The following is a 22,628-nucleotide window of genomic DNA, read 5'->3' as shown; positions in this document are numbered from 1 at the left end:
CTCACAGTATGTTATCTTACCAGTCTTACTGAAAGATTTCTTGATATAGTTGTAAAATATATCAAAAACACAGAGATAGCTTGGCACTTTTTGTTTCCTATCAGAAGGACCGACATTCAGCTGACTGTGGTCCATGTTACTGCCTGTATAGCTATGTTTCTTTATAAGAAAGAATCATTGTGGGTGTAGAAAAACACTCTAAAGGAACAGTGGTTGAGCTTGACTTCATGGGCTTCCAGTTAATCCTAAAAAGCATTTACAACTCTCTAAGCTCATTGAGTACCCAGCTTGCTGGGGGGTAATGACTGGAGAAGGCACTGGCAAACCACCCCGTATTGAGTCTGCCATGAAAACGCTAGAGGGCGCCACCCCAAGGGTCAGACATGACCCAGTGCTTGCACAGGGGATACCTTTACCTTAAGCCTATATTAGAGCCACCTGTGGTGCAGGTGATAAGGCAGCCAACATGCTCTCTGAAGCTCTGACCATGAGGCTGGGAGCTCAAGGTTGAGTCAGCCTTCCATCCTTCCAAGGTCAGTAAAATGAGTACCCAGCTTGCTGGGGGGTAAACAGTAATGACTGGGGAAGGCACTGGCAAACCACCCCGTATTGAGTCTGCCATGAAAACGCTAGAGGGCGTCACCCCAAGGGTCAGACATGACTCAGTGCTTGCACAGGGGATACCTTTACCTTTAAGCTCATTGACTTCAAGGATTGCATTGCCAGGATATAAAGATATCCCCTGTGCAAGCACCGAGTCATGTCTGACCCTTGGGGTGACGCCCTCTAGCGTTTTCATGGCAGACTCAATACGGGGTGGTTTGCCAGTGCCTTCCCCAGTCATTACTGTTTACCCCCCAGCAAGCTGGGTACTCATTTTACCGACCTCGAAAGGATGGAAGGCTGAGTCAACCTTGAGCCGGCTGCTGGGATTGAACTCCCAGTTAAGCGATACATTTGGTAAATTAAGATGTGAATTTGCAATGTCAAATCTACTAGCATTCCCAAGATTATTCCTTTTAATGCTTTTGAGGCACATATTTGCTTGCATAATTAGTGGTCCCAGGTACAATCTATGGTATCTGTGTCTAGTTATGACATGTGATTTATGCCTAGCATTATATGACAATTCAAGAGGACAAACACATTCCTCATCATGGCTTCATATTAGGATGGACAAAAAACAGCTGCCAAAATAAAGTTCAGCACAAATTTTGGGCAATTCATGATTCATGAAGTAATGTTTGCAAACTGAAGAATCACACCAAATGTCCATGAACTTGGGTGCAGTGTATGACTCTTCTTGAAAAACAGCAGAGCCATTTGAACCCCTTACTTTCTGTTCTCCACAAAAAGCCACAGGGGAGAACAAAACAGGGTTTAAATGGCTCTAAACCTGCAAAAAAGCTATCAGGAACAGAAAGTAGGGGTTTAAATTTTAAATGGCTCATGAACCGATATGAACCAAGTTGGTTTGTGAACCAGCCTCCCATTTAATATGGGTTCATGGTTTAGCCACAAACCAAACTGCAAAAATGTAGATTGTGCCCATCCCTAGATTTATATGCCTAAAATAAGTTGGTCCAGTACAGGAAGTGCACATCTGAATTCACCTATTTTCCTGTAGAAGTATGACTGACGTTCTGATGATGTCTGGAGAAACAGGTGATGGAATTATATGTCTTATATGATTCTCATTATGGGGTTTTACCCAGTTATTGTAACCCGCCATGAGCCGTAAGGGAGTGGCGGGCAATAAATCAAATAAATTAAACTAAAGTCATTAGGAAGGAAGCACAGTTGCTAGAGATGCAATATATATTTAAGGAGAAATGAACTAAAGGGAGATGTTTAATATATACAGAAATGTCTGACGTTATCAGTTCTAATGCAATGCTCATTATTTTTGACCTGGGTAGGCTATATTTGTCTAAGAATATTCCAGAAACAGTGAACTATTAGTAAATCACACAAATCTATTGAGTAATATTATGTGTGCACTGTTGAGCTGCATACATAATCCATGTAACATTATACCCAAAAGTTAATGGAATAATAAGCTTTTATGTGATTAAAGCAGGTGGTAGGTTCGGCAGGGGCTGGGAAAGTACATTATCTTGATGGGATGGGTTACATTTCCTGACCTGAACACAATTGACCCCCTAAACTGTTCTCCTTGTGTTCCTAAAATCTCTTCTATTTTAGTCTAATTACAAAGAAAGTAACAGGAATTCAGTAATACATTCACAATTGAATAATGGGATTAGATTCTATATAGTTAGACCTCAAGATAAATTACTACTTTCTAGGACCAAGTGTGAATTTCTCGGGGCTAGCATTTCCCATTAAGCTTCTGTTTCTGATAATGATCCATAAGAAACTAGGGGAAGAGGAGAAGGAAACAATATGTAATTAATGAGCCCAAACCATATAAAATAGTACTCCATTGAAAATGTATGATGTATTTGGTTTGATTACATTAGTTGCTGTGTAGAAAACTAAGCAAAGGAACAATTTTCTCATCAGTGTGTGTTCTTCTGGATATATGTTGAATTCCATTTTGTTTCTGAATATTAAGCCAATATGAATTTGCTAATTTCAGCTAATTTAAAAGTTTTAAAACAATACAAAAATACTCAATGCCAAGAAATATATGCAGAGGAATATGTGTTGTAGGGCAAACTACATTAACTAGAGAATTTAAATTTGCTATTATAACATTGAGCTCTACAAATATACATAAAACATGTTCATATAACACGATTCAGTTCATATATAGTACATATAGGACAATATTTAAGGTATAAAGCAGCCAAAATTACCCGACTGAGCACTACAGGTTTCATCCATAAACACAGGCAACTTGAAAAATAACTTCCCCTCAGCCATTCCCCACTATTTTTTAAAAATAACTTCTCTCTTGGGAGGAGTAAGAAGCCTGCTATTGTCTAACTCCTGAGGGTGGGGTCTCAGCTCACAGCTGTAAATCTGAGTTTATTGAAGATGAGACTCAGTAAAAAGGCACACAGGTTTCCTGGGGGTCTGTATCTCAGGACATTTGAACCTCTAACAGAGACACTGAACTTGGGAGTTCAATAAAGTAAGCTGACTGGAAGCAAGATAGAATTCCTGTAGTCTGAGATATAGATACAGATACAGAAGCCTTTATTGGCATAATAAACAATACAAGTAGGGATATACAAAGAAATTAAAACAAAAATCAAGCAGTTTTGTTAAAAACAAGGAATTAATTCTAAAAACCTTGCCTAAAAATGCTGCAATACGGGCGGTTTGGGCAGGATCCTTGCTATCAAGTAATTTATTAACTATTACAGTTTCATCACAATGGAAATGAAGGGAGGATAGAATGTCAGATATCACATATAAAGAAAACTTGGAGCAAAACAAAATAATATGAGGAAGAAGATGGGAAACCATACAACCATGAAAACCTAGCCTCTGCTAAATGAATACAGTTAAACCTCCCTAAGAACATTAGAAGGGAAAGAGTTCAGCCGAGCAAGCATGAAAGTTTTCCTGTCGGAGTAATCTTCAATTCAAAGTAAGGTAGGGTGGGATAACTTTATATAACGGGATAACATTCCATACACGGGGAGAGCAAGATGGAGATGTAAATGACAGTAAGTATTGATATTCAATGTCCTCCAGTCTCCTTACTATGAACTTATATATACTTTTCTCCTCAAGATTCATCAAAGAATGTAAATCTAAGCCCAATGAGAAGAGTTTGTTAGAAAGTCTATGAAACCAATTGGAATTGTGGGGAAGGTTATTTGACTGTGCCCTAAAATGAAAACTGATCCAGTATCTAAAAGTAAGAGACCAGGCTCTGGTTTCGAGTCTCTGTTGGCCTAGTTCAGCAATTAAGGTGTCATTAGCCACATTTCTAGGGACTTGAGATAATGAACTGAGGAAGGACACATGAAGTGCTTCTAAATCATGATTGAATGCTTCGATCCAGATTGGTATCCCATAAAGCATCTGTGGGACCATTTTGGCCATATATATTTTCAGCGCTGCATTGAGGTCATGATTGCCCTTTTGAAAATAAAATTTTGTTAACAGAGCCAATGGACCTTTCATAGAACTCCTAACTTTCCTCTTGTGCATTAGCCATTTGTTGTTAAAATTTAAAGTGATACCAAGGTATTTGAAGTGATAGACCTGTTCAATGTTGTTTCCACCAATTACCTGTGAATATTTATAATGCCTCTTTGAAAAAAACATTATTTTGTTCTTTTCAAAGTTAATTTTTAGATTATTTTCTGGACAGTACTCAGTAAATTTGTTGAGATAACACTTGAGACCAATTCTTGTTCTGGATAATAACACTGTGTCATCGGCATACAAAAGTAGTCTGAGTATCCTGGCATACGAGCTTCATATCAGCAAGTAGGGTGATGTACCACATTATTTTTCCTGCTATGGGAATTTGTACAGATTCAGGTAAGCACCATATTTCAACCCTAAAAAGACAGTTGTGAAGGTAGAAAGCCAGTGGGAATATCTAGTAGGAATGGGTGGCCGCACTTACCGAGGATGCCATTGGTGCGGTGGGGGTCTGTCAGGCAGCCATGGTGAGAGGCAGCTTGGGGGAGTGTGCATGCTGTGTGGAGCAGTGTGCACATGGCAGCCAGGGGAGAGGTGGGCTTGCACATGCCTATAAAGGGTGCCAAGTGTGTGAAGCCTGCCCTCTCCGCCTGAGCTGCTGCCAGAGCAGCTTCCCACCCCTTTGTAGTTTGTTATCTGGTTATGTTAAGGTACGGAATTTATTGTTAACTTCTCTTACAAGATAATTCACATTGCAGCTGCGGTATGAGGCATGAGAGGGAGCCATTGGCAGGGAGGTCAGTTTCCGTACTAGGCTCCCTTAGGTGGGGGGTCTCATTAAGAGACAGGTAGTCAAGCGTGGCTAACCTGGCTGGTAGGCCAGGGGCTTGATACCAAGTGACCCTGGGGGTAGCCAAATGAGGTGGGCACATGGCAGCACCTCCAATAGGGTCACTTCCCCACAGGAAGAGGGTCCAAGGACAAGGGGCCTGCTCTCCTGGCTGGGAAAGTAGCAGGCTGTAGGGTGCCCATGGACTCTAGTAATGAACAGCCGGATGGTTGTGGGTTTGGGGGGCTTCCATCTTGTGCTAGACCAGCCCTCTATAGGAGGGAATTTAATAAAGCTGTGGGCTTATTTACCGCTATCACGAGTCACATCTCATTGGCAAAAAATGCCACCCTGCCGGACAATGGGCAAAAATCAGTTCACGAGCCAAAATTTGACTTGAACTTGGCCGGGTTTAGAGCCCCCAAACTGATGTTTAGAAAAGGCACATTCCCTGAATATTTACTAGACTTTTGTCCAGTTTGGTCTGGTTGTTTGGGTAGTTTAAACCTAGCAGCTAAGCAGCACAGTTCTGCAACTGACCTGTTAGGTTTAAATTATTGTGAGCCATTTCACTGGTGGGTTTGCTCCGCTGTTAGGTTTAAATGGCTGCAAACCATTAAACCTTTCGGTTTTGTTCCCCCCTCACTTCAAAGTGGGGTAAGAGAAACGGACTGGGGAAATAGTTCATGGTCATTTCAGCCTAACAGCTGATGGGTGCATCCACCCTGCCACATATACTATTATCTGACCACTGGACAGAAATTGTGGGTGTGTTTCCTTCTGGATGCTTGTTTCCTTGAGCTTGGATTGCTGACCTGGAGAAACTGATGAAGAGAAGATATGTGGACAGGACCTTCAGGGACCTACTTCTGTGCTGACAGTACTACTGCAGTAATTAAGAGTAGCAAACTGTAATCTGGAGAATCAGGTTTGATTTTCCATTCCACCACATGAAGTCTATTGAGTGACTTTGGGCTAGTCAGAACTCTTGCACTTCCACCTACCTCACAAGTTGCCTGTTGTGATGAGGAGAATCAAATGAAATTGTAAACCACTTTGAGATGATTTAAGGTAGAGAAAATCCGGGTATAAAAACCTCTTCTTCCTCTTCTTCTTTTGCTGTTGCTGTTATAGAGATCGAGGCACTTGGAAGGTGTTAATCTGCTGTTGAGGAACATGATCCCCTCGATTGGATTAGTTCATTGAGTGATGGACCAATATTCTGGGGCTTTTTGCACGCCTTCAAAATCGCACAATGGTTGCCAATTGAAAACGCTATTGATTTGCCATAACACACGACGTCGTCGACAATCTGCCACACACCTGAAACCAATCTGCAAAAAGCGCTTCCTTGTAGCGCTTTTAGGGAAATCCCCAAAAGTGGATTCACCCTCCGGAAAGCGATACACTCCTGCAACCAATCTGCAACACTAGCGAAAAAGACCTGTGCGTTAACATTGTTGCGGTTTCTACAAAGTCCCTCCCCCTGGCTCTCCTCTCTGATCTTCCGGCGAAGCGATCACCATTTTTTTTTCTCCGAGCGAGCGGGGATAAACGCACCAGCGAGCCTCTTTCTGTTTAGAGGCTTCCCTGGCTTCAGTCCTTCCCCTTTAGTCACTAAGCACAAACCACAGAAAAGCCCGTTTGCTGATGTATTTTCCCATTAATTTTTACACATTCATTCTGCCGAAAATCGGGCCCGTGAGAGGGGGGGGATTTTTTTTTTCACTCGGAGGCAGCGTGGCAACGATCAAACGTTCAAACGACAGCTCAAACACACCAGGCAGCTGGATGGGTCTCTCCGTTGCAACGAATCTACCCAGATTCGTTGCTATGGGTCTGTTTTTTTAAAAAAAAACCTTTCTTAAAGGGAAAGGGGCTGTTTGGGAGCATGCTAACGGCTGCCCATTGGCTGCTTGACGGCCAGGGGCGGGACGAGCTCGGCAATAGCGCTTCCTTTCTAGCGATTTCTGCCGAGACCGGTAGCCTGTGGGAAACGCTACAAAACGCAACTGGATTCCACTACAAAGGCAGGTATGCATAACGACGAATTCCACTATTTTAAATGGCGATTTTTCATTCAGTGACCAATTTGCTACAAAGATCCCGGTGCGTAAAGCCCCTCTCTTTTACTATGGATGCCTCTCTAGGGTTAGAGGGAGGGAGGTTTTGTGAGTGGATGATTTAATGATTAGTGGAGTCTGTGATGTATTTTGACTGCATAGTAACTTGCCTGCTGCATGCAAAGATAGATGGCACCAGACTTTGTTGATAAATAGTGCTGGGGATGAATCAACAGGCATGGTACATGTTGATAGTAATGACATGGGGAAATGTAGTAGTGAGGTCCTGAAGAAAAATGTAAGTTATTAGGCAGAAAGTTAAATGCACTGCCTTCAAAGGCAGTGTTCTCAGAATCACTACTGAAAAAACAACTAGACATATATAAACTAGGGGTCTCAATATGCAAATAAAAATGGATGTCAGGAGGAAGGGTTTAGACTTGTAAGGCACTTTCTCAGACAAGCTGAATCTGTACTTTCTAGTTGGGCCCTCACCCGGACTGGCCCTGCCCAGTCTCCACCCACTTATCCCTTAACCAATTATGTATACCACTCCCTGAGAGATTATAGATGTTTAATGACATTTATTGTGGGGTTTTATGCTTGTTACTCGCTATGAACTGTCTTGTTTGGGAGTAGCAGGATATGTCAAATTATAAATAAATAAGAAATATTAATAACAGGTTGAATGCAGGAAGCAAAGAAAAGGAATAAATGAACAGGTTTGTCATTGGAGTGGAGGAAGCAGTGTGGTCCAACAAGGATCAATATCATGGCTGGTGCTATTTCATATTGAAACATAAAATCCCATAAAATCCCAACTTTAAGCATATGCTAATGAGGTTTGTTGGTGCCCCAGCAGTGAGAAAGGAGATTATTAATAAAAGGGATTTTAAAGAGCCAATATTAAAATGCCTCTATATTGATCAATGCTGCAAGCTCTTTTGGAATACTGTGTGCACGGTATCTCAAAAAGAACACTGAATAGTTGGAAAAGTACAATACAGATAACTAGGGTCATTAAGGGGTCTTTTCCTACAAGAAAAGGGTAAAGAGTCTGGGACCTTTCAGTTTAGAGAAGATATGATTAAGAGGGGGATTTATAAAATTATACATACTATAAAACATTTAAAAGATTGAACTTTTTTATTTCTTTCATAAAATACCTAAGGAAAAGCACATATCGAACCTGTTCTCTCCTAGCTACAGATTGAGGACTAGGTCAAGTTCAAAGTTTTGATACTGACCTTTGAACAGTCTGGAACCATTATACCTGTGGGACCACATTGTCCATCACAGGCCACAAATAATACTGAGGCCGAGTCAACAAAACCTGCTTAGGATTCCTGGCCCCAAAGAAGCAAAATTTACCTCAACAAGGGCCAGGGCTTTTTTGGACCTGTCCCTGGCCTGGTAGAACACTCTACTGAATGAAATCAGGGCTATTCCACCAGGTCTACACTTGAGACCTAGAAGATCATCAAAATTCTACCTGGATTCCCTGCCTTAGTCCATCTAGAAATGTCAATGAACAATATTTATATTGTTTCCATCCTCCTTTCCTCAAGAAGAAAAGACATCAGACAATCATCAGTGCTGTTGCTTTTATCATTTTTAATATTTTTAGGAAATTATATTTTAATAATTTAAACTGAGATTTTTATTTGTAAAATTTTAATGTTGTGTATCTCAGATGTTACCTCCCCTGTCTTTGAGAAAAGGCAATTAAAAATGCAAAAATCAATCATTCTAATCAATCACATATTAGCATAAACCTTAATACAATGTGTATTCATAGTTTTAAGTTTTTTCTTTCTGCTGTTCCAATTTTTAAAAAATCTATTTTGTTCATGTAAAATATAAATATTGTTCAAAGCTACTTCTGGCTATTAATCACCATTACATACTATAGTGCAGGGGTAGTCAACCTGTGGTCCTCCAGATGTTCATGGACTACAATTCCCATGAGCCCCTGCCAGCAAACGCTATAGTGTACTATCCACTTATATAATGTTACTAGGGTTGTACCCTATCAATATATATACAAGCAGTTAAATATATATCCACAGTATGAACGAAAAGTGGAAAATCAGAACCATTAACAAATATATAAAAATCCAAAAGTGATAAAAGTTTTATTTTTCCCCCATACTCTAATTTTTGCAGTAAACAAATCCTTAAACAAACCATTAATCATTCAGTGTCAAGGATGCTGAGCAATGGACCGGTTCATGTACATGTTTCTAAGCAAGTATGGAATTTATCTTCATAATTTGATTACTCTCCCTTTCACCAGTTTGGCTCAGTAGAAAGGGAAATAATCCTCCCCCATGTGCATAAATACATTTCTTTTCCAATGTGGGGGGGGGAGCTGCAAAGAGAGGAGCTATCAATAGGGAAAAAAAATATTGAGAGCAAATGGATAAAAAAACATTTTCTCCTGCGTGAGACAAATTGCTGCCTTCTGATTATTGAATACTGTAAAAAATAATAATTTAGTCAAAGTTTGCTTGATATTTGTCTTCCAAGTTAAAATACAATTATTGTATGCAGTGTCAAATATTGCTTCCTATAAAAGCCACCTTAGGTGCCCTCTTTCATTAACTTATTCCAATGCTTAAAAAAATACATTTTCCCCATTTCATTATTGTGATACATGATTTTCAGATTTCATACATGATTTATCCCAGTCTTATCAAATGATAAGTATTCATGCTAGAGATTTGTAATTGTATTGATGAATGACACATCGATGGAAACAACTGAATTTAACGTTAACTTTTTAATTTTAAGAATCATTGACCGTTTATGCACTGGGAATTTCACTGCCCTAGCTCCTATGCAGGAGCACAAATCGGGGGCAGATATGGCACACCAGGCCAAATTCTCCCCCATGTGGATGCAGAAAGAGGTGGGGCAACCTGCCACGACTAAAACTCCAGCTTGCAGCCTGGCATGAAACCTCCAGTGCATAAACGGTCATTCAGAGGTATTCCTAACCAAAAGAAAGAACTTTACACTGACATTCAGTAGACTGGTATTAAACAGATTTACAGTAGATTCACTTTACTGTGCAGTTGTGAACAGAATTATACCCTTCTAAGTCCATTGAGTGGATAGCTGAGTAGTTAGCCAATGACAGCTATCTCCCCCGCTGCCCTTAAATCAAGCTCTGCCTGCTCTTAATGAGCCAATACTATTCCAATTTGTTTCACCTGTGCTAATAAACAGATCTCATGATTACTTGATCTGCTCCATATGGTTTTCTTAGCCAGAGTCTTGCTTCATTGATGTAGCTGAATACCTTTGTAGTCCCATTGTTACAGTGTGCAGATCCAGTTGCATATCATAATAGTCAAGAGGCACACTGAATGTTACTATCTTATTTTTCCCTTCCAAATTCTTTTAATAAAGATGCATACTTGACTGATTCAGTTTCATAATTTATGCTCTCAGCTGTGTGGATCTCTGTATAATTTACTGGCTGAGCTACCTCCTGGAAAGGCTGAATTTTTACATACTTTACTGATCAAGCTGCATATTTCATGACTTGAGTTTTCACACACAGGTACTTCTCTGATGAAGCTGCATGCTAAACTGATCAAGAAGGAATAATATTTTAAGGCAAAAGCCACATCTGTGTTTGTCCTAGTGGGCTTAATATCTCATTTTACTATTTCCAGGTTCTTTCTGTTTCTAGTGTTTGTATATAATGAGAATAAACATTGCATGATGAATCTTTAGCTTTAGGAGCACAGAAATTAAGATGTCAATCCTCCCCCCCCCCCGACTATCACATGGTGGTTATAAACAGAATTGTCAGCATTAATATATATTGTTCATAAACCATTTCTTCCTCATTTTGATCTGAGATTACATATACAAAACCAAAAATATTACAGTCCACAAGTTTTGAGACACAACTTTATACCAATGAACAAAATAAGCAAAACTATATTCAATGTGTTTATGTAGTAAACTCGGTCAGAGGTAAAACATTAAAAGGCATCCCCTAATGGTAAGAACAGTTTAACTGGTGAAGTAAAAGTTGTTGTTGTTAGGTGCGAAGTCGTGTCTGACTCATCATGACCCTCATCGTGACAATGACCTTCCAGGCCTTCCTGTCCTCTACCATTCCCTGGAGTCCATTTAAGTTTGGACCTACTGCTTCAGTGACTCCATCCAGCCACCTCATTCTCTGTCGTCCCCTTCTTCTTTTGCCCTCGATTGCTCCCAGCATTAGGCTCTTCTCCAGGGAGAAGTAAAAGTAGCCCTATATATATTCTAATTGCACATTCTGTCAATGCACAGAGGAGGAATTGGTATGTGCATGCTGGCCTTGTCCCCCGCCTCAACATGATTGCCATTTCATCTGCATGTCTACATACAGAGAACGGCTGCATGAATAGTCTCCCTCCCGGAAATCAGGAATGGCCACAGAGTAGTATTCTCCAATCATGGGTCCACCACCTTTCATGTTGACTTCCTCCACACATAGATGCCAGGCCCATGAGTTGATGATTAAGTAGAACTGGGGCACAGGCACAGTGTGCTCATACATCTCCCTCATCTAAAAGCAGCAAGTGAACACATTATGGGAATGTATGTGCAGTGCTGGACAGGGGTTCTTCTTCACTGGAGAACTTCAAGCAGAGTATGGATACCCACCTTTCAGCCATATTCTATCCTGGATATTGAGCAGGAAAATGATATTGGCCTGTTTCAATTTTATAATATAGTGACCTTTCATGACATTACCTTGTTTAGATGCATAGTTGAGATGTTTCAAGTATATACCTAGTATATAAAGTTTTAATGCAATGTGTTTTAAAATATGTATAACCTGTGGTTACACTCATCAAAGATCCCTGATTTGCTGCAGTCCACTACTGAGTTACCTTCAGTTACAAAACTAGCTTTGGCTTGGTGTAATACATTGCACCAAGTTCCCTAGAAAACCTATATATCCCAGTTCCCTAGAAAACCTATATATCTATTTCTCAAATGTGGGATGGTCTGCAGACAACAGTTTGCATGTTGATCCCACACTGAGAGTAAGATGTTTCTCCAAACTTGTGGGAACATCCAGGTTTGCAGAAAAATCATGAAAAATTAAAAATACATGAGAGTTAAATCCGCCCAGACAAAAAAACAAACAAACATAAAGGGGCCCTATAACCAGTGTGGCATATCCAGGGGACCATGCCACAGTCATTGCAGCTCCTAATTACTAGGCCATCAGCACAGTGGCTCTTGGAGGCCCTGTGACTGGTTTGGAATCTCCCAGGACCTGGCACAGTTGCTGTCATGGTTCTCTACCACAGCCACCATGGCTCCACAAGGTCTTTGCTACAGGTACCACCATGCCCCTGGGGGCCCTGCTGTAGCTCTCATGGATCCCAGAGGCCCTACTGCATTCCCCACAGTCCACACAGCAGGGAGAAAGAAGGATGAAATGGGAGTCTAAGAAGGGGATGGGTGGAAAGAAAGAAAGAAAGAAAGAAAGAAAGAAAGAAAGAAAGAAAGAAAGAAAGAAAGAAAGAAAGAAAGAAAGAAAGAAAGAAAGAAGAGAAGTTGCCTGACATGCTGTGGAGATAAAGGGTTGAGAAAGGGTAGGGGGATAGGGGAGGGAGATTGAGAAGTGGTAGGAGAAGATGAGGAACTGTCTGCGAAGAAGGGGATAGGGAGAAATTTTCTGAGAAAGTGTGTAGAGAAAGGGGGGTGAGAGATGGTTGCCAGATAATGGGTGGGGAAGAGAGAGGACAAAAGACTGACAGAGAAGGAGTAAGGATAGAAGGAGGGTTAAAGAAAGATTGATAGATAATGGATGGAGAAGGGAGAAAACAAAGGTAGGAGGATTCCTCTTCCCTTCAAGTTTTTTGCAGGTCCTGTTTGTCTTTTTATAATTATAGCCTTAGAGTCAAACTAGTCATTGCACTAAACTTGACATTGGTAGAATCCATACATGTTGGACAGAATAACAACAACTAGAATTTAACAAAACAAGAATATTCTACTAGTGGCTTGTACTGTCAAGTTGTTTTGAATTTATGGTAAATTTATGGTAAATGGTAAATTTATGATAAAATCTAACCATTTTATCATTAAGAACCTTGCTAAGGCCTTGCAGACTGAATGCCCGGTATTGGAAGTTTTGGACTAGGCCCTAAGAATCTCCAGAAAAATAGATTTGCAGAGTTATTGCAGAGCATTTTCAGTTATAGGTTACTTTTTGTGGATTAGGCGCAGATCCAGACTCACACGCTTTGAGATTTAAATGAAATAATATTTAATGGGAAGATTATATATAATCTTCTGCTACAGTCTCCTTGTTGGAGCAGTGTACATAAACTTAAAAGACAGTTTTAAAAACAATACATTGCAAGCCCCTATGGCTAGGCTACAAGCAGGACTACAACTCTATACATCAGCAGATGGAGACAGCTAAGAGCTTAATGGTGGAAGGTCTTTCCTCCTTGTTAGCAGAGATCCTCCTTTTTCTGAAAAGAAGGAACTGGGTGGTAACCCATCTTAAACAAAGGGATCTTCCAGCCATGAGGAGTAGAAATTCCCAAGAGCATGGCTAGGATTCCATGCAATCTCAGTAGTGATCTTTTGGTGTCACTAGTGAGCAACTAAGTGCAGCAATGCTCCTTAACAATTTAACAGCAGGAATTTAGGGTTGACTTCACCAAATTACTTAATGATTGCAGTTCCAAAATCCCAGCTTCCTTTATTGTTTCAACCCATCTCACCATATACTTCCTCTTTTCCTACTGCCATCAACTTTTCTTAATATTATTGCATTTTCCAGTAACTCTTGTCTTCCCATGGTGACCAATGTATGAGCTTCAGTTTAGTCAATTAAGCTTCTACAGAGAATTCAGACATGATTTGATATAGAATTCACTTAGGAATATAGGGAATTAAATTAATACTTACAAAGGGGAAGCCCTTTATGACAGGCAATGGGACCTATACATTGGCATTTAAATTAAAAAGATGTTTAATAATAAATCTTGTGGTCCTCAAATTATTGTTTATTACCAAAGTACAGATCCTTCAGAAATTAAAGTGAACAGTCTACCCAAACTGCCTGAGCAATCATGACATTGTAAAAATGCAAAACGAATTAATTAAACTTTTTAGTCCTTATGTGCTTCTGGTGTCCTTGGCTATGAAATGCTTTATATATTATGCAACCTTATTAACTGAAGTCTGGGTTTGGGGGGGGGATGTTATCTATTAGCAGTCTGGTCAATTTGATCACAAGTCCAATTAATTTAAATTTTAATTATTTCTTACAAAGTGGAAGCCATACTTACAATAGAAAAAATACAATGTCATCATTATATCATTATATCTAAAGATAATTCATTACTCATTGCTAGCTTTTTCCTTGACAAGCATTTACCTAAGTGCAGGAGTTTCAGTAGGTGGACTCCTTGCAGGAACTGAAGTCATTAGTACAGGGGTCCCCATCATTTTTGAGTTCTTCCTTATTTTATGCAGTCTGATGTTTTATTTGTGCATGTGTGCGGAGGAATGGACTTTCGGCATATTCCTATATATACTAAGGTGCATCAACTTACTTAGTACAGCCAAGAATACTATACAAGCTACAAGACCTAACTGAGAGGAAGGATTAAGTGCTTTTAAATAAGCAGTCTATCTGTTCTTGATTCATATGATTGGAGAAGTCCTGCCCACAGGAAATAAACAGAATTACTAAGTCTTGAGTTTTTATTAACATAGGGAAGAAAAGTTTACAAGAATAACAAAGATGCAACAGAATCACATCTAAACTGTGGGTCTGGTCCTACTTTGATGTCCAGGAATCAGGTATATACCATCTCTTATGTCAGGTAGCAAGGTTTGATAGATTTGCTCCATGGACTTGCAAACAAAGTTAAATTGAGGTGTCCAACTCACTGGCAAGACTATCTACTCAGAATTGGGCCCCCATTACCAGAATATTTTCCAGTAAGTCCCCAAATAAGTGTAAACCTCCCTTCCTTGGATACCTTCTCACATACAAGCTACTCTTTCTCCTTATAATTTCAGTTATAGCTCCCATACTCATACATGATAGATCAAGCCGGCTAAACATAGGCCCATTATGCACGGCTGCCGAAACAGCGATTTCGGGTCACATGGAAAACGTGGAGGGGGAAGACACGAAGCACACCAGTTATGCACGGGAGGGGTGCGACAGCGGCAAAACCCAGAGTAACAGATTATGCACGTGGCGATCCCGGCGCCGCTTCTGGTTGTGCCCTGGTCACCCGGAAGCTGCGCTTTCTTCCGCATTTCGCTAACACGGCTTAAATCTAGTAAATATATATATCATATTTATCTGCTTCAGTTTCCTTACTGAAGCAGGGCACAAAAGTTTAAAGAGTAGTTATAAAAGCAACACATTACAAAACCCAATGGCTGGCTTTGCAAGCAGGACTACATATCCATACATCTGCAGATGAAAGTAGCTGAGAGTTTAAAGTAGCAGACTGCTCTTCCTCACTAGCAGAAATTCTCCTCATCCTGAAGAAAGAGGAAGTGGATGGTGGCTCAGATTGAACAAAGATATATCCCAGGTACAGGGAAAGCAGGGCACAGTAAGCACAGTAAATAGCAGCCACTCTGCCTTCTGCTGGAAATGTCTTTCTGCAAGGTTTACAGACACTTGCATATGCTGCTAAACCCATTCTACCTGGCACAGGGTCCATTCTATATACTCCTGAACCTCTGTCTGTAATTTCCTGGGGGCACCTTCCTTAGAGAGCTGTAACTTGGACCCCATAAATTCAATCTTGACCAAACTTGGAAGGCAGGTAGAGTTAAGTCAGAAAGAGATTTCCTATATTTTTGCTGTCTTTAGCACACTGAGGAGGTTGTTCTACCTCATCACAAACTTCATGAACTGAACTGGTTTCTTGGTGGCTAAAAGTTCATAACAAGCTAGGCATACCATGAACCACAAACCAAACTGCATTTCCTCAATCTGTGCCCATCTTTAGCCCTGACCCTGATTACTCAGGCTAGCTTGATCTTATCAGATCTCAAAAACTAAATAGTATCAACCAAGATACCAGGATTTTGACATGGAGGCAGGAAATGGCAAACCACCCCTGAACATCTCTTGCCTCAAAACTCCTACAGGGTCACCATAAATCAGATGTGACTTGATGGCAAGAAGAAAGAATGTGGAGCGGAATTTAGACTTCGTTCAACTGTTAGATTTAACTACATTTTAACCACTGTTCAAGCAGTGGGTTGGTGTTATAATAGAAGTGGGATATCAAATATTTGCACCTGCTTACAAAGGTAAACTTAAATAGATTTCTTATTAATTTACTTACTAAAGATTTATTGTTGTAAGAAGTTATTGTGAACTACTGTTCCTGTATTGATGCACATATGTATGTGGGTACAATTTTAAAAATAGAAAATTAGACACATGATTTGGATCAAGGTCATATCGAGAACCCCAGGTGAAATCTATGTCCAGGAGCCCATGGTGACTCGCAGCAGCCCTGCCTGGCAAGTGTGAATAAAGAAGAGCTCTGTAGCAAGGGGAAGGGGGAAGATTTCTTGCCACGAAGAATTCTCAACCATTTAAGGATGTTTATAATTTAAACTGGATCTACTTTGAACTTCAAACTAATCTAATCTAGTAAAATGATTTTCAAACAATATTATGGGGAACATTTACCTATGATTTCAGCTTTGAATATGCAAAACTCCCTGCAAATTTTGATGAGGGATTAGAGGGGATACTTATTAAATTTGCAGATGATACTAAACTGGGAGGGGTAGCAAACACAACTGAAGACAACAACAGAATACAGGAAGATCTTGAGGCTCGAGAAGTGGGCTAAACTGAATAAATGAAGTTTACAAATGTAAAGTTCTGCATTTAGGTAGGAAAAACCAAATACACCAATATAAGATGGGGGAGACTTGTCTTGGCAGTGGCATGTGCGAAAAGGATCTCAGAGTCTTAGTAGACCATACATTGAACATGAGTCAGCAGTGTGACTCAGTGGCTAAAAAGGCAAATGGGATTTTGAGCTGTATCAAACTGAGTATCATGTCCAGATCACGAGAGGTGATGGTACCCCTTTACTCTGGTCTGGTGCAGCTTCATTTGGAGTACTATGTTCAGTTTTGGGCACCCCAGTTGAAGAGGGATGTTGACAAAGCTCCCATGTGAGCTTAGTACAGAGGTATTTTTTGTACTTTGGATAATATTTTTAAAAATCTAATCCCCTCCCCCCAATCAATAGAGTGATGTGATACAGTTCAGTTGACCACATAAATCTACTTAATTTGATTGCATTTCCAATTTTAAATAAGGAATGCATGCTTATTTTTTTAGTCTGGCTTATAGAATATAGTAGCAATTTGGAATTGGAATTGTTATGATTTGGTCCAATATTATTGCACTCTTTTAAGAAGTGTGCTTCTCAGAAGAAATGAAAGAAGAGACGTGAGCCAAACAATATTACATATTTTTTCTCCAGTCACTTTATTTCATGCCAGTATACAGATTTATAACCCATGTACTAATCACTAGGGGAAGGAATGGTATTTATATTTCTTTGATTTTGAGATTTGAATGGTCAGCGCCTGATACTTTATCTGAGCATGTTGTGAAGTTTATGTTGTTTTTATTAATTGAATGCATGTCATGTCCAATCCCTTATTATTAATATGGTAGAATTTCTCTCTCCATTAGAACACTGTGCAAAGATACTTTTATGTTGTGCCTCAATTGCATCTTTCTTGCTTAATACAATAGCCTCTCAAGTCTGCAGCCTCATTCATCTTCACTATCCTCTCTGCCCTTACATCCACATACTTTATTTGTCTGTCACTCCACACAGAACTAATAAGAACAGTCACATAAAAAATATATAGCTGTGCTGGTAACATTGACCCTAAGACCAGCAAGTAGATACTGAGGGGGAAAAAGGGTGATTATCTAGGGATGTTGGCTTTAATCTCCCACACTATGTTGCAGAATTTCTTTTCTGTGAAAACTGAAAGACAAAGTTAAACTTCTGTGGCAGAAGAAGCTGAACCCATGCTTTTAATCCTAAGGTGTACACACAGCAAGAATCATACACCATGAACCTTTAAAGCAATATATTCTTCAAGTAGTGATGTCCTGTCCTAAGAATGGGCTTAGAAGGATTTAGTATAACACTGAGAATGTCCTTATGAAACAGCTGGAGGGTCATCAGAACATTTCAGTGATAGGGCAAGAAGAAATCCCTTTTGTACACTAGGGAACTTCTATGTGACATGGAGTTTTTCTACCCTGTGCTTCTCTCCTTTTTCTTGCTTGTAATATCCAATACGTCCAATGTTAATGTGACATCTTCTAGCTGGTTCACTTAAAAGGAAGTGATCAAAATGAACAGGCAGCTCATGTCTCTGAAATATGTCCTCTAGCTGCCAAAATTGCATAATGGGTTTATTTTCCTTTATTTTCCTTATTTAGAACCTTTTTATGCTGTCCTTGCGCCCAAGCAGGGTCCACAAGACGATGAACATAAAAAAATAATTAAAATACAGTTAAAATATAAAATTCAACTTAAAACACATAAATATCTCTAGAAAGAGAGCCAGTAATCATGGAGGGGGGGGAATACCATACAAAATTTTGTAAAAGTCTACATGTTCTGCTAAAAGACATAGATAGAGACAGGGGGAAGTAGAGCAAAGGTTTGGTTAGGAATGGACACAAATATGGAGAATGTGGATCCGTTTGTGGTTCATAGCATTGCCTGGTTTGCAAAGCAGAAATCACCATGAATTTTTGGGGGCTAAATCAACCAGTTTGCTTCATGAGGTATGTGATGTGTTATAATGTCCCCCTAGCATGCTAGAGTCATCAAACTTCCAGGGGACCTCTGGCTTACTCTCCTCTACCTGCCCACCAAGATTGATGATAAATGAGTTTATGGGATCTGAGGTACAGGTTCAGGAGGTTGAGGAGAGTATGCTAGGGGTGGGTGACTTGGGTCAGATAAGCCCCTAAATACTTGAATTAGTGCTGATTCTAGTACTTTTCAGGCTTATCAAAGTCAAATCACACATCCTGTTAGTACAAATCACCTGAATCAGAGAATCCCAAATCAATTTGGGCTTTATTAGACTTATTGGCGATGCAGCTGACACTATGTTGAACAGCTGTTTGGTGGGCTCTTTAAATGTCCCCCACCTGGCTGGCTGCCAGGCTGTGTGAGTGTTTGGGGAGGGCGATTGAATCAGCTCCTCCCATATAGCTCAAGCCAATCCAGGGAGAGAATGGCAAATAATGTCAGTTTGTTTCTTACCTTAAAAAACCTATGGGGTTGCCATAAGTCAGCTGCTACTTAATGCCAGCTTACATGCACACACACATACATAAACATTTAGTTTTGATTTTAACTCAGATTTTTGTGTTTAGCTGATACATCAAAAAACTGATGAAAAACTTCTCTCTCTTTCCTCATTCCTTCTTATCTTAAGGAAATGCTGGAAATTCTAAACCAGTTTTGGAAACCGTGAAAGACAACATGAGGGCAAACAAACTTAACCAGAAAAGGTAGAAGGGTTGGCAACTGGGAATAAAGTATGAAGAAGAGTAGATGTATGACTTCTTTAGGATGTGTTCATTAATAAACCACTTATTAGTAGTAGAAATCTCTGGTAGTTTTAGAAGCACTTGCTTTGTACATTTTTGTTAGTATTCCATTCTGGAGAACTGCCATGGACTCCAAAAGTTTTCATTATAGTCTCTCCATGTGATACCCAAATTTTGAGGCAAACAAGTAATTATTACTAGCGCACAGGTACTCTAAGAGAAAATGGGAGGCAGGTTGACTCATTCCTCTAAGAGAAATGTGATATAGATATGTTAGTGATGCAGATATGATATAAGAGTTGCAGATGTGTTAGGAGCAGAGGAATATAGGAGATAACAAAAGCGATTCCTCAGGCAGCTGAGTTGAAGTATCATTTCCCCCTGAAGAATGGGAGAAATGTCAGCTCTGAGAATTAAGGAACTTGAACTTTCCTGAGTTCTTGTACCTCCAACAAAACAGTGTCTGTCCTTATTTAAGATCTTTTAGGAACCAGTTTAGAACAGTGTGAGGCAGAATGCATTTTCCTAATTTGTTTTCCTTTTTTTGTTCAGTTCTCCCTGGAGAAATCTTGTGTATCTACTTTATTCTTTTATTAAACCTTTATGATTTGGATGCTAGTAGTTGTTTATTTGGTCCCCTTAAACCGGAGGCCTCTGTTCCTACAGGTTCTTATAATCCAGATGGTACACAACTGTCGCAGGAAAACAAAAACTCTAATATGTTGCAGATATGAATTAAGTGGTTTACTGTTGCAAAATATACTACAAAAGCAGATTTCAAACTGCAGGCTGAATCAAATGTATGATACATGAATTCATGTGGAAAAGTTATGGATATTAGCTGCAGCTAAGAGTATGGGATACGTGAACATGCAGTGCATAAGCATGAGCAAGTAGAATATGATTCTACATTACAGTTTTAAACCCGTCCTCCATAGAGGCCACATTCATTAGCAGAGAGATGAACCATAAGTAAATAGATATTGGGAATACAGTTGTAATAAAATGTTGCACTGTGGTGTGGCACTGGCATTGGCCTAGAACAGCCAATTCGTACACCACTGTGCCCAACCCTACTAGGAACTGTTTTGCTTTTTCAGCAATCAGCAGTGCATTCTGGAGATGTCCAATGTACTCCTGTATAGCATGGTTGTACATTCAAAGCAGGGGAAGGGAAAACCTCTAAAAATTAACATTTCTCCTCATCCAATTAAATTATGATATATGGTCACTGTGATTAAATGCATCTTTTATGTGGAGGTTTGAGTTGAGCATTTTAACTGTATTTTATTCCTCTGGGCAGATCAGTCAGGGAGGGGGAAGTCAGTTCAATTGCCTTCCAGGAGTACCTCAGTCTACCTTCATACAAATGAAAATAGTTCTGGCCAGAAATAATGGGATGTCCCCTTCTCCTAGCAGGGGACATAGGTTTGAAGGACTTTAGACTAAACAGCCACTAAACAGCTATACTCTGCAGGAAGGAATTTCTAGAGATCTTGAGCAAGTGGCTTTTTGACCCAGTTTGACTTGGACACTGGGTGTAGAAATGTTTATGATAAACTCTCCTTGCAGCCAAGAGAAGGTCTCTTTTTGGCATGGAGCCCATCAGGGGGAGCACACTCTTACCTAAGGTCTGAAGCAGGTAGCCATTGACCATGTGCTTGCCAGGACAGCTAAAGGAAAATTCAAGTTAAGGGGAACTTGGTAGAGATCTGTAAATTCATAAGCTAAAGGAGCATATCCTATATTTTAACATCTGATCCAGCAAAAGGGACAGTGGGATTTGTGTTTTTACCTGATTATTTTAGCTCCTTTTTCAATTTGGTGCTGTGGTAAAAATATGCTTGTAAATATTTTCTTTTTAATAAATACTTTGTAACTTTGGATGCTGGTAGGATCCCAGAGCCCTCGGAGCCTTGCAGGATAATTACTGGACAATTCTAGGACTGTCAACCTGCTTTCTGAAATCTCTGTTTCTGGAATTGTTCTTTTGGACATCATTTTCCTGACTAGCCAAAAACCCCTCTGCAAATGTAGCAGGCACTAATGGGGGAATTGATTGGGGGGGGGGGTTAGGCGGTGGGCACGTGGGAAGGCCAGCACTGGGAGGTGTGGAGTGGCCTGTGGAGGATGGAGTAGGACAATTGTTGCGGGCTTGCATTCTCTCCAGTTGTGGGCATAGCTCACATGGCACTCCACTACACAGAGGCCACTTGGGAGGCTGTGGAAATGTTTCCAAAGTGTGGGCTGGAAACAGTACCCAAGGATTGGGGAAGAGACTTTCTGGCACATAGCTGGGAGGAATCATAGATGGGTGTGTTTGAAGCAGGAGGTACAACTGGGAGTTATGTCAAAGGGGAGGATACCCCCTCCTAAAAAAATCACTTCTATCAGAGTCCGCTCTGGTCTGTTGAGCTGGCCTCCTGCTGGTCTCTATGCAGTGTTAGCAATTCTTGCATTTGTAGGGAGCCCTGAGAACAGATGAGGGAAATGAGGCTATAGATCTATAGATTGAGAGTGGATATCTTTTTTTAAAAAATCAGCATGCTATGCCTGCATTTTACTGTGCTGAATGGATATTCACAAGTAGGGCATGGTCTTCTAGATTACCAAAAGCTATTATTGTGGCTTCTACTCATGTCCTAATAATACTTTGGCACATTTATGAGTTCTTTTGTTTTCACCAGGTGTTCTAGCAATATAGCTGACCCCCAAAGTGATGGATACTACCTAATAAAAATCCTCTAAAAACTTCTTGTTTGGCTTTAACAATTTATAGTCCATTTGTTCTGCTAAATCAGTTTTGCCAGACCACACAATGGTAATTAAATGTATTTTTATACTCTTTGAGGCTTAACTTATTCACTCCCTGAATAACAATTACACCTACATACGTATACAATAAGGGGCTGCAATAAAAGTTAGAGATTAAATAATAGAACTGGTAGAAACCATGGTATCTTTGTTTTAATTTGGGCTGATTTTTAGTGCTTGGTTAAATGAGGGCCTATAAATATTCAGAACTCTGTTC

The 22,628-nt window shown here is 40.0% G+C and overlaps 1 protein-coding gene across 6 annotated transcripts in view; it reads left to right on the top strand.

Annotated features, from left to right (window-relative positions):
- Nucleotides 1-22,628, top strand: part of LUZP2 (leucine zipper protein 2) — a 500,598-nt gene that overhangs the window by 467,242 nt on the left and 10,728 nt on the right. Inside the window, exon 11 of one of the 6 annotated variants that reach the window (XM_077322005.1) lies at nucleotides 6,035-6,226. The exons of the other annotated variants lie outside the window; for them this stretch is intronic. Coding sequence (XP_077178120.1) covers nucleotides 6,035-6,106 — 72 coding nt within the window. The 3' untranslated portion in view covers nucleotides 6,107-6,226. Of the gene's footprint in view, nucleotides 1-6,034; nucleotides 6,227-22,628 lie in introns of those variants that run through there. 6 annotated transcript variants of the gene reach the window in all.

The sequence above is a fragment of the Paroedura picta genome, chromosome 2 (assembly GCF_049243985.1).
Source record: "Paroedura picta isolate Pp20150507F chromosome 2, Ppicta_v3.0, whole genome shotgun sequence".
Lineage (NCBI taxonomy): Eukaryota > Metazoa > Chordata > Lepidosauria > Squamata > Gekkonidae > Paroedura > Paroedura picta.
The sequence above is the reverse complement of the archived record's forward strand: the minus strand, read 5'-3'. Positions and strand labels throughout refer to the sequence as shown.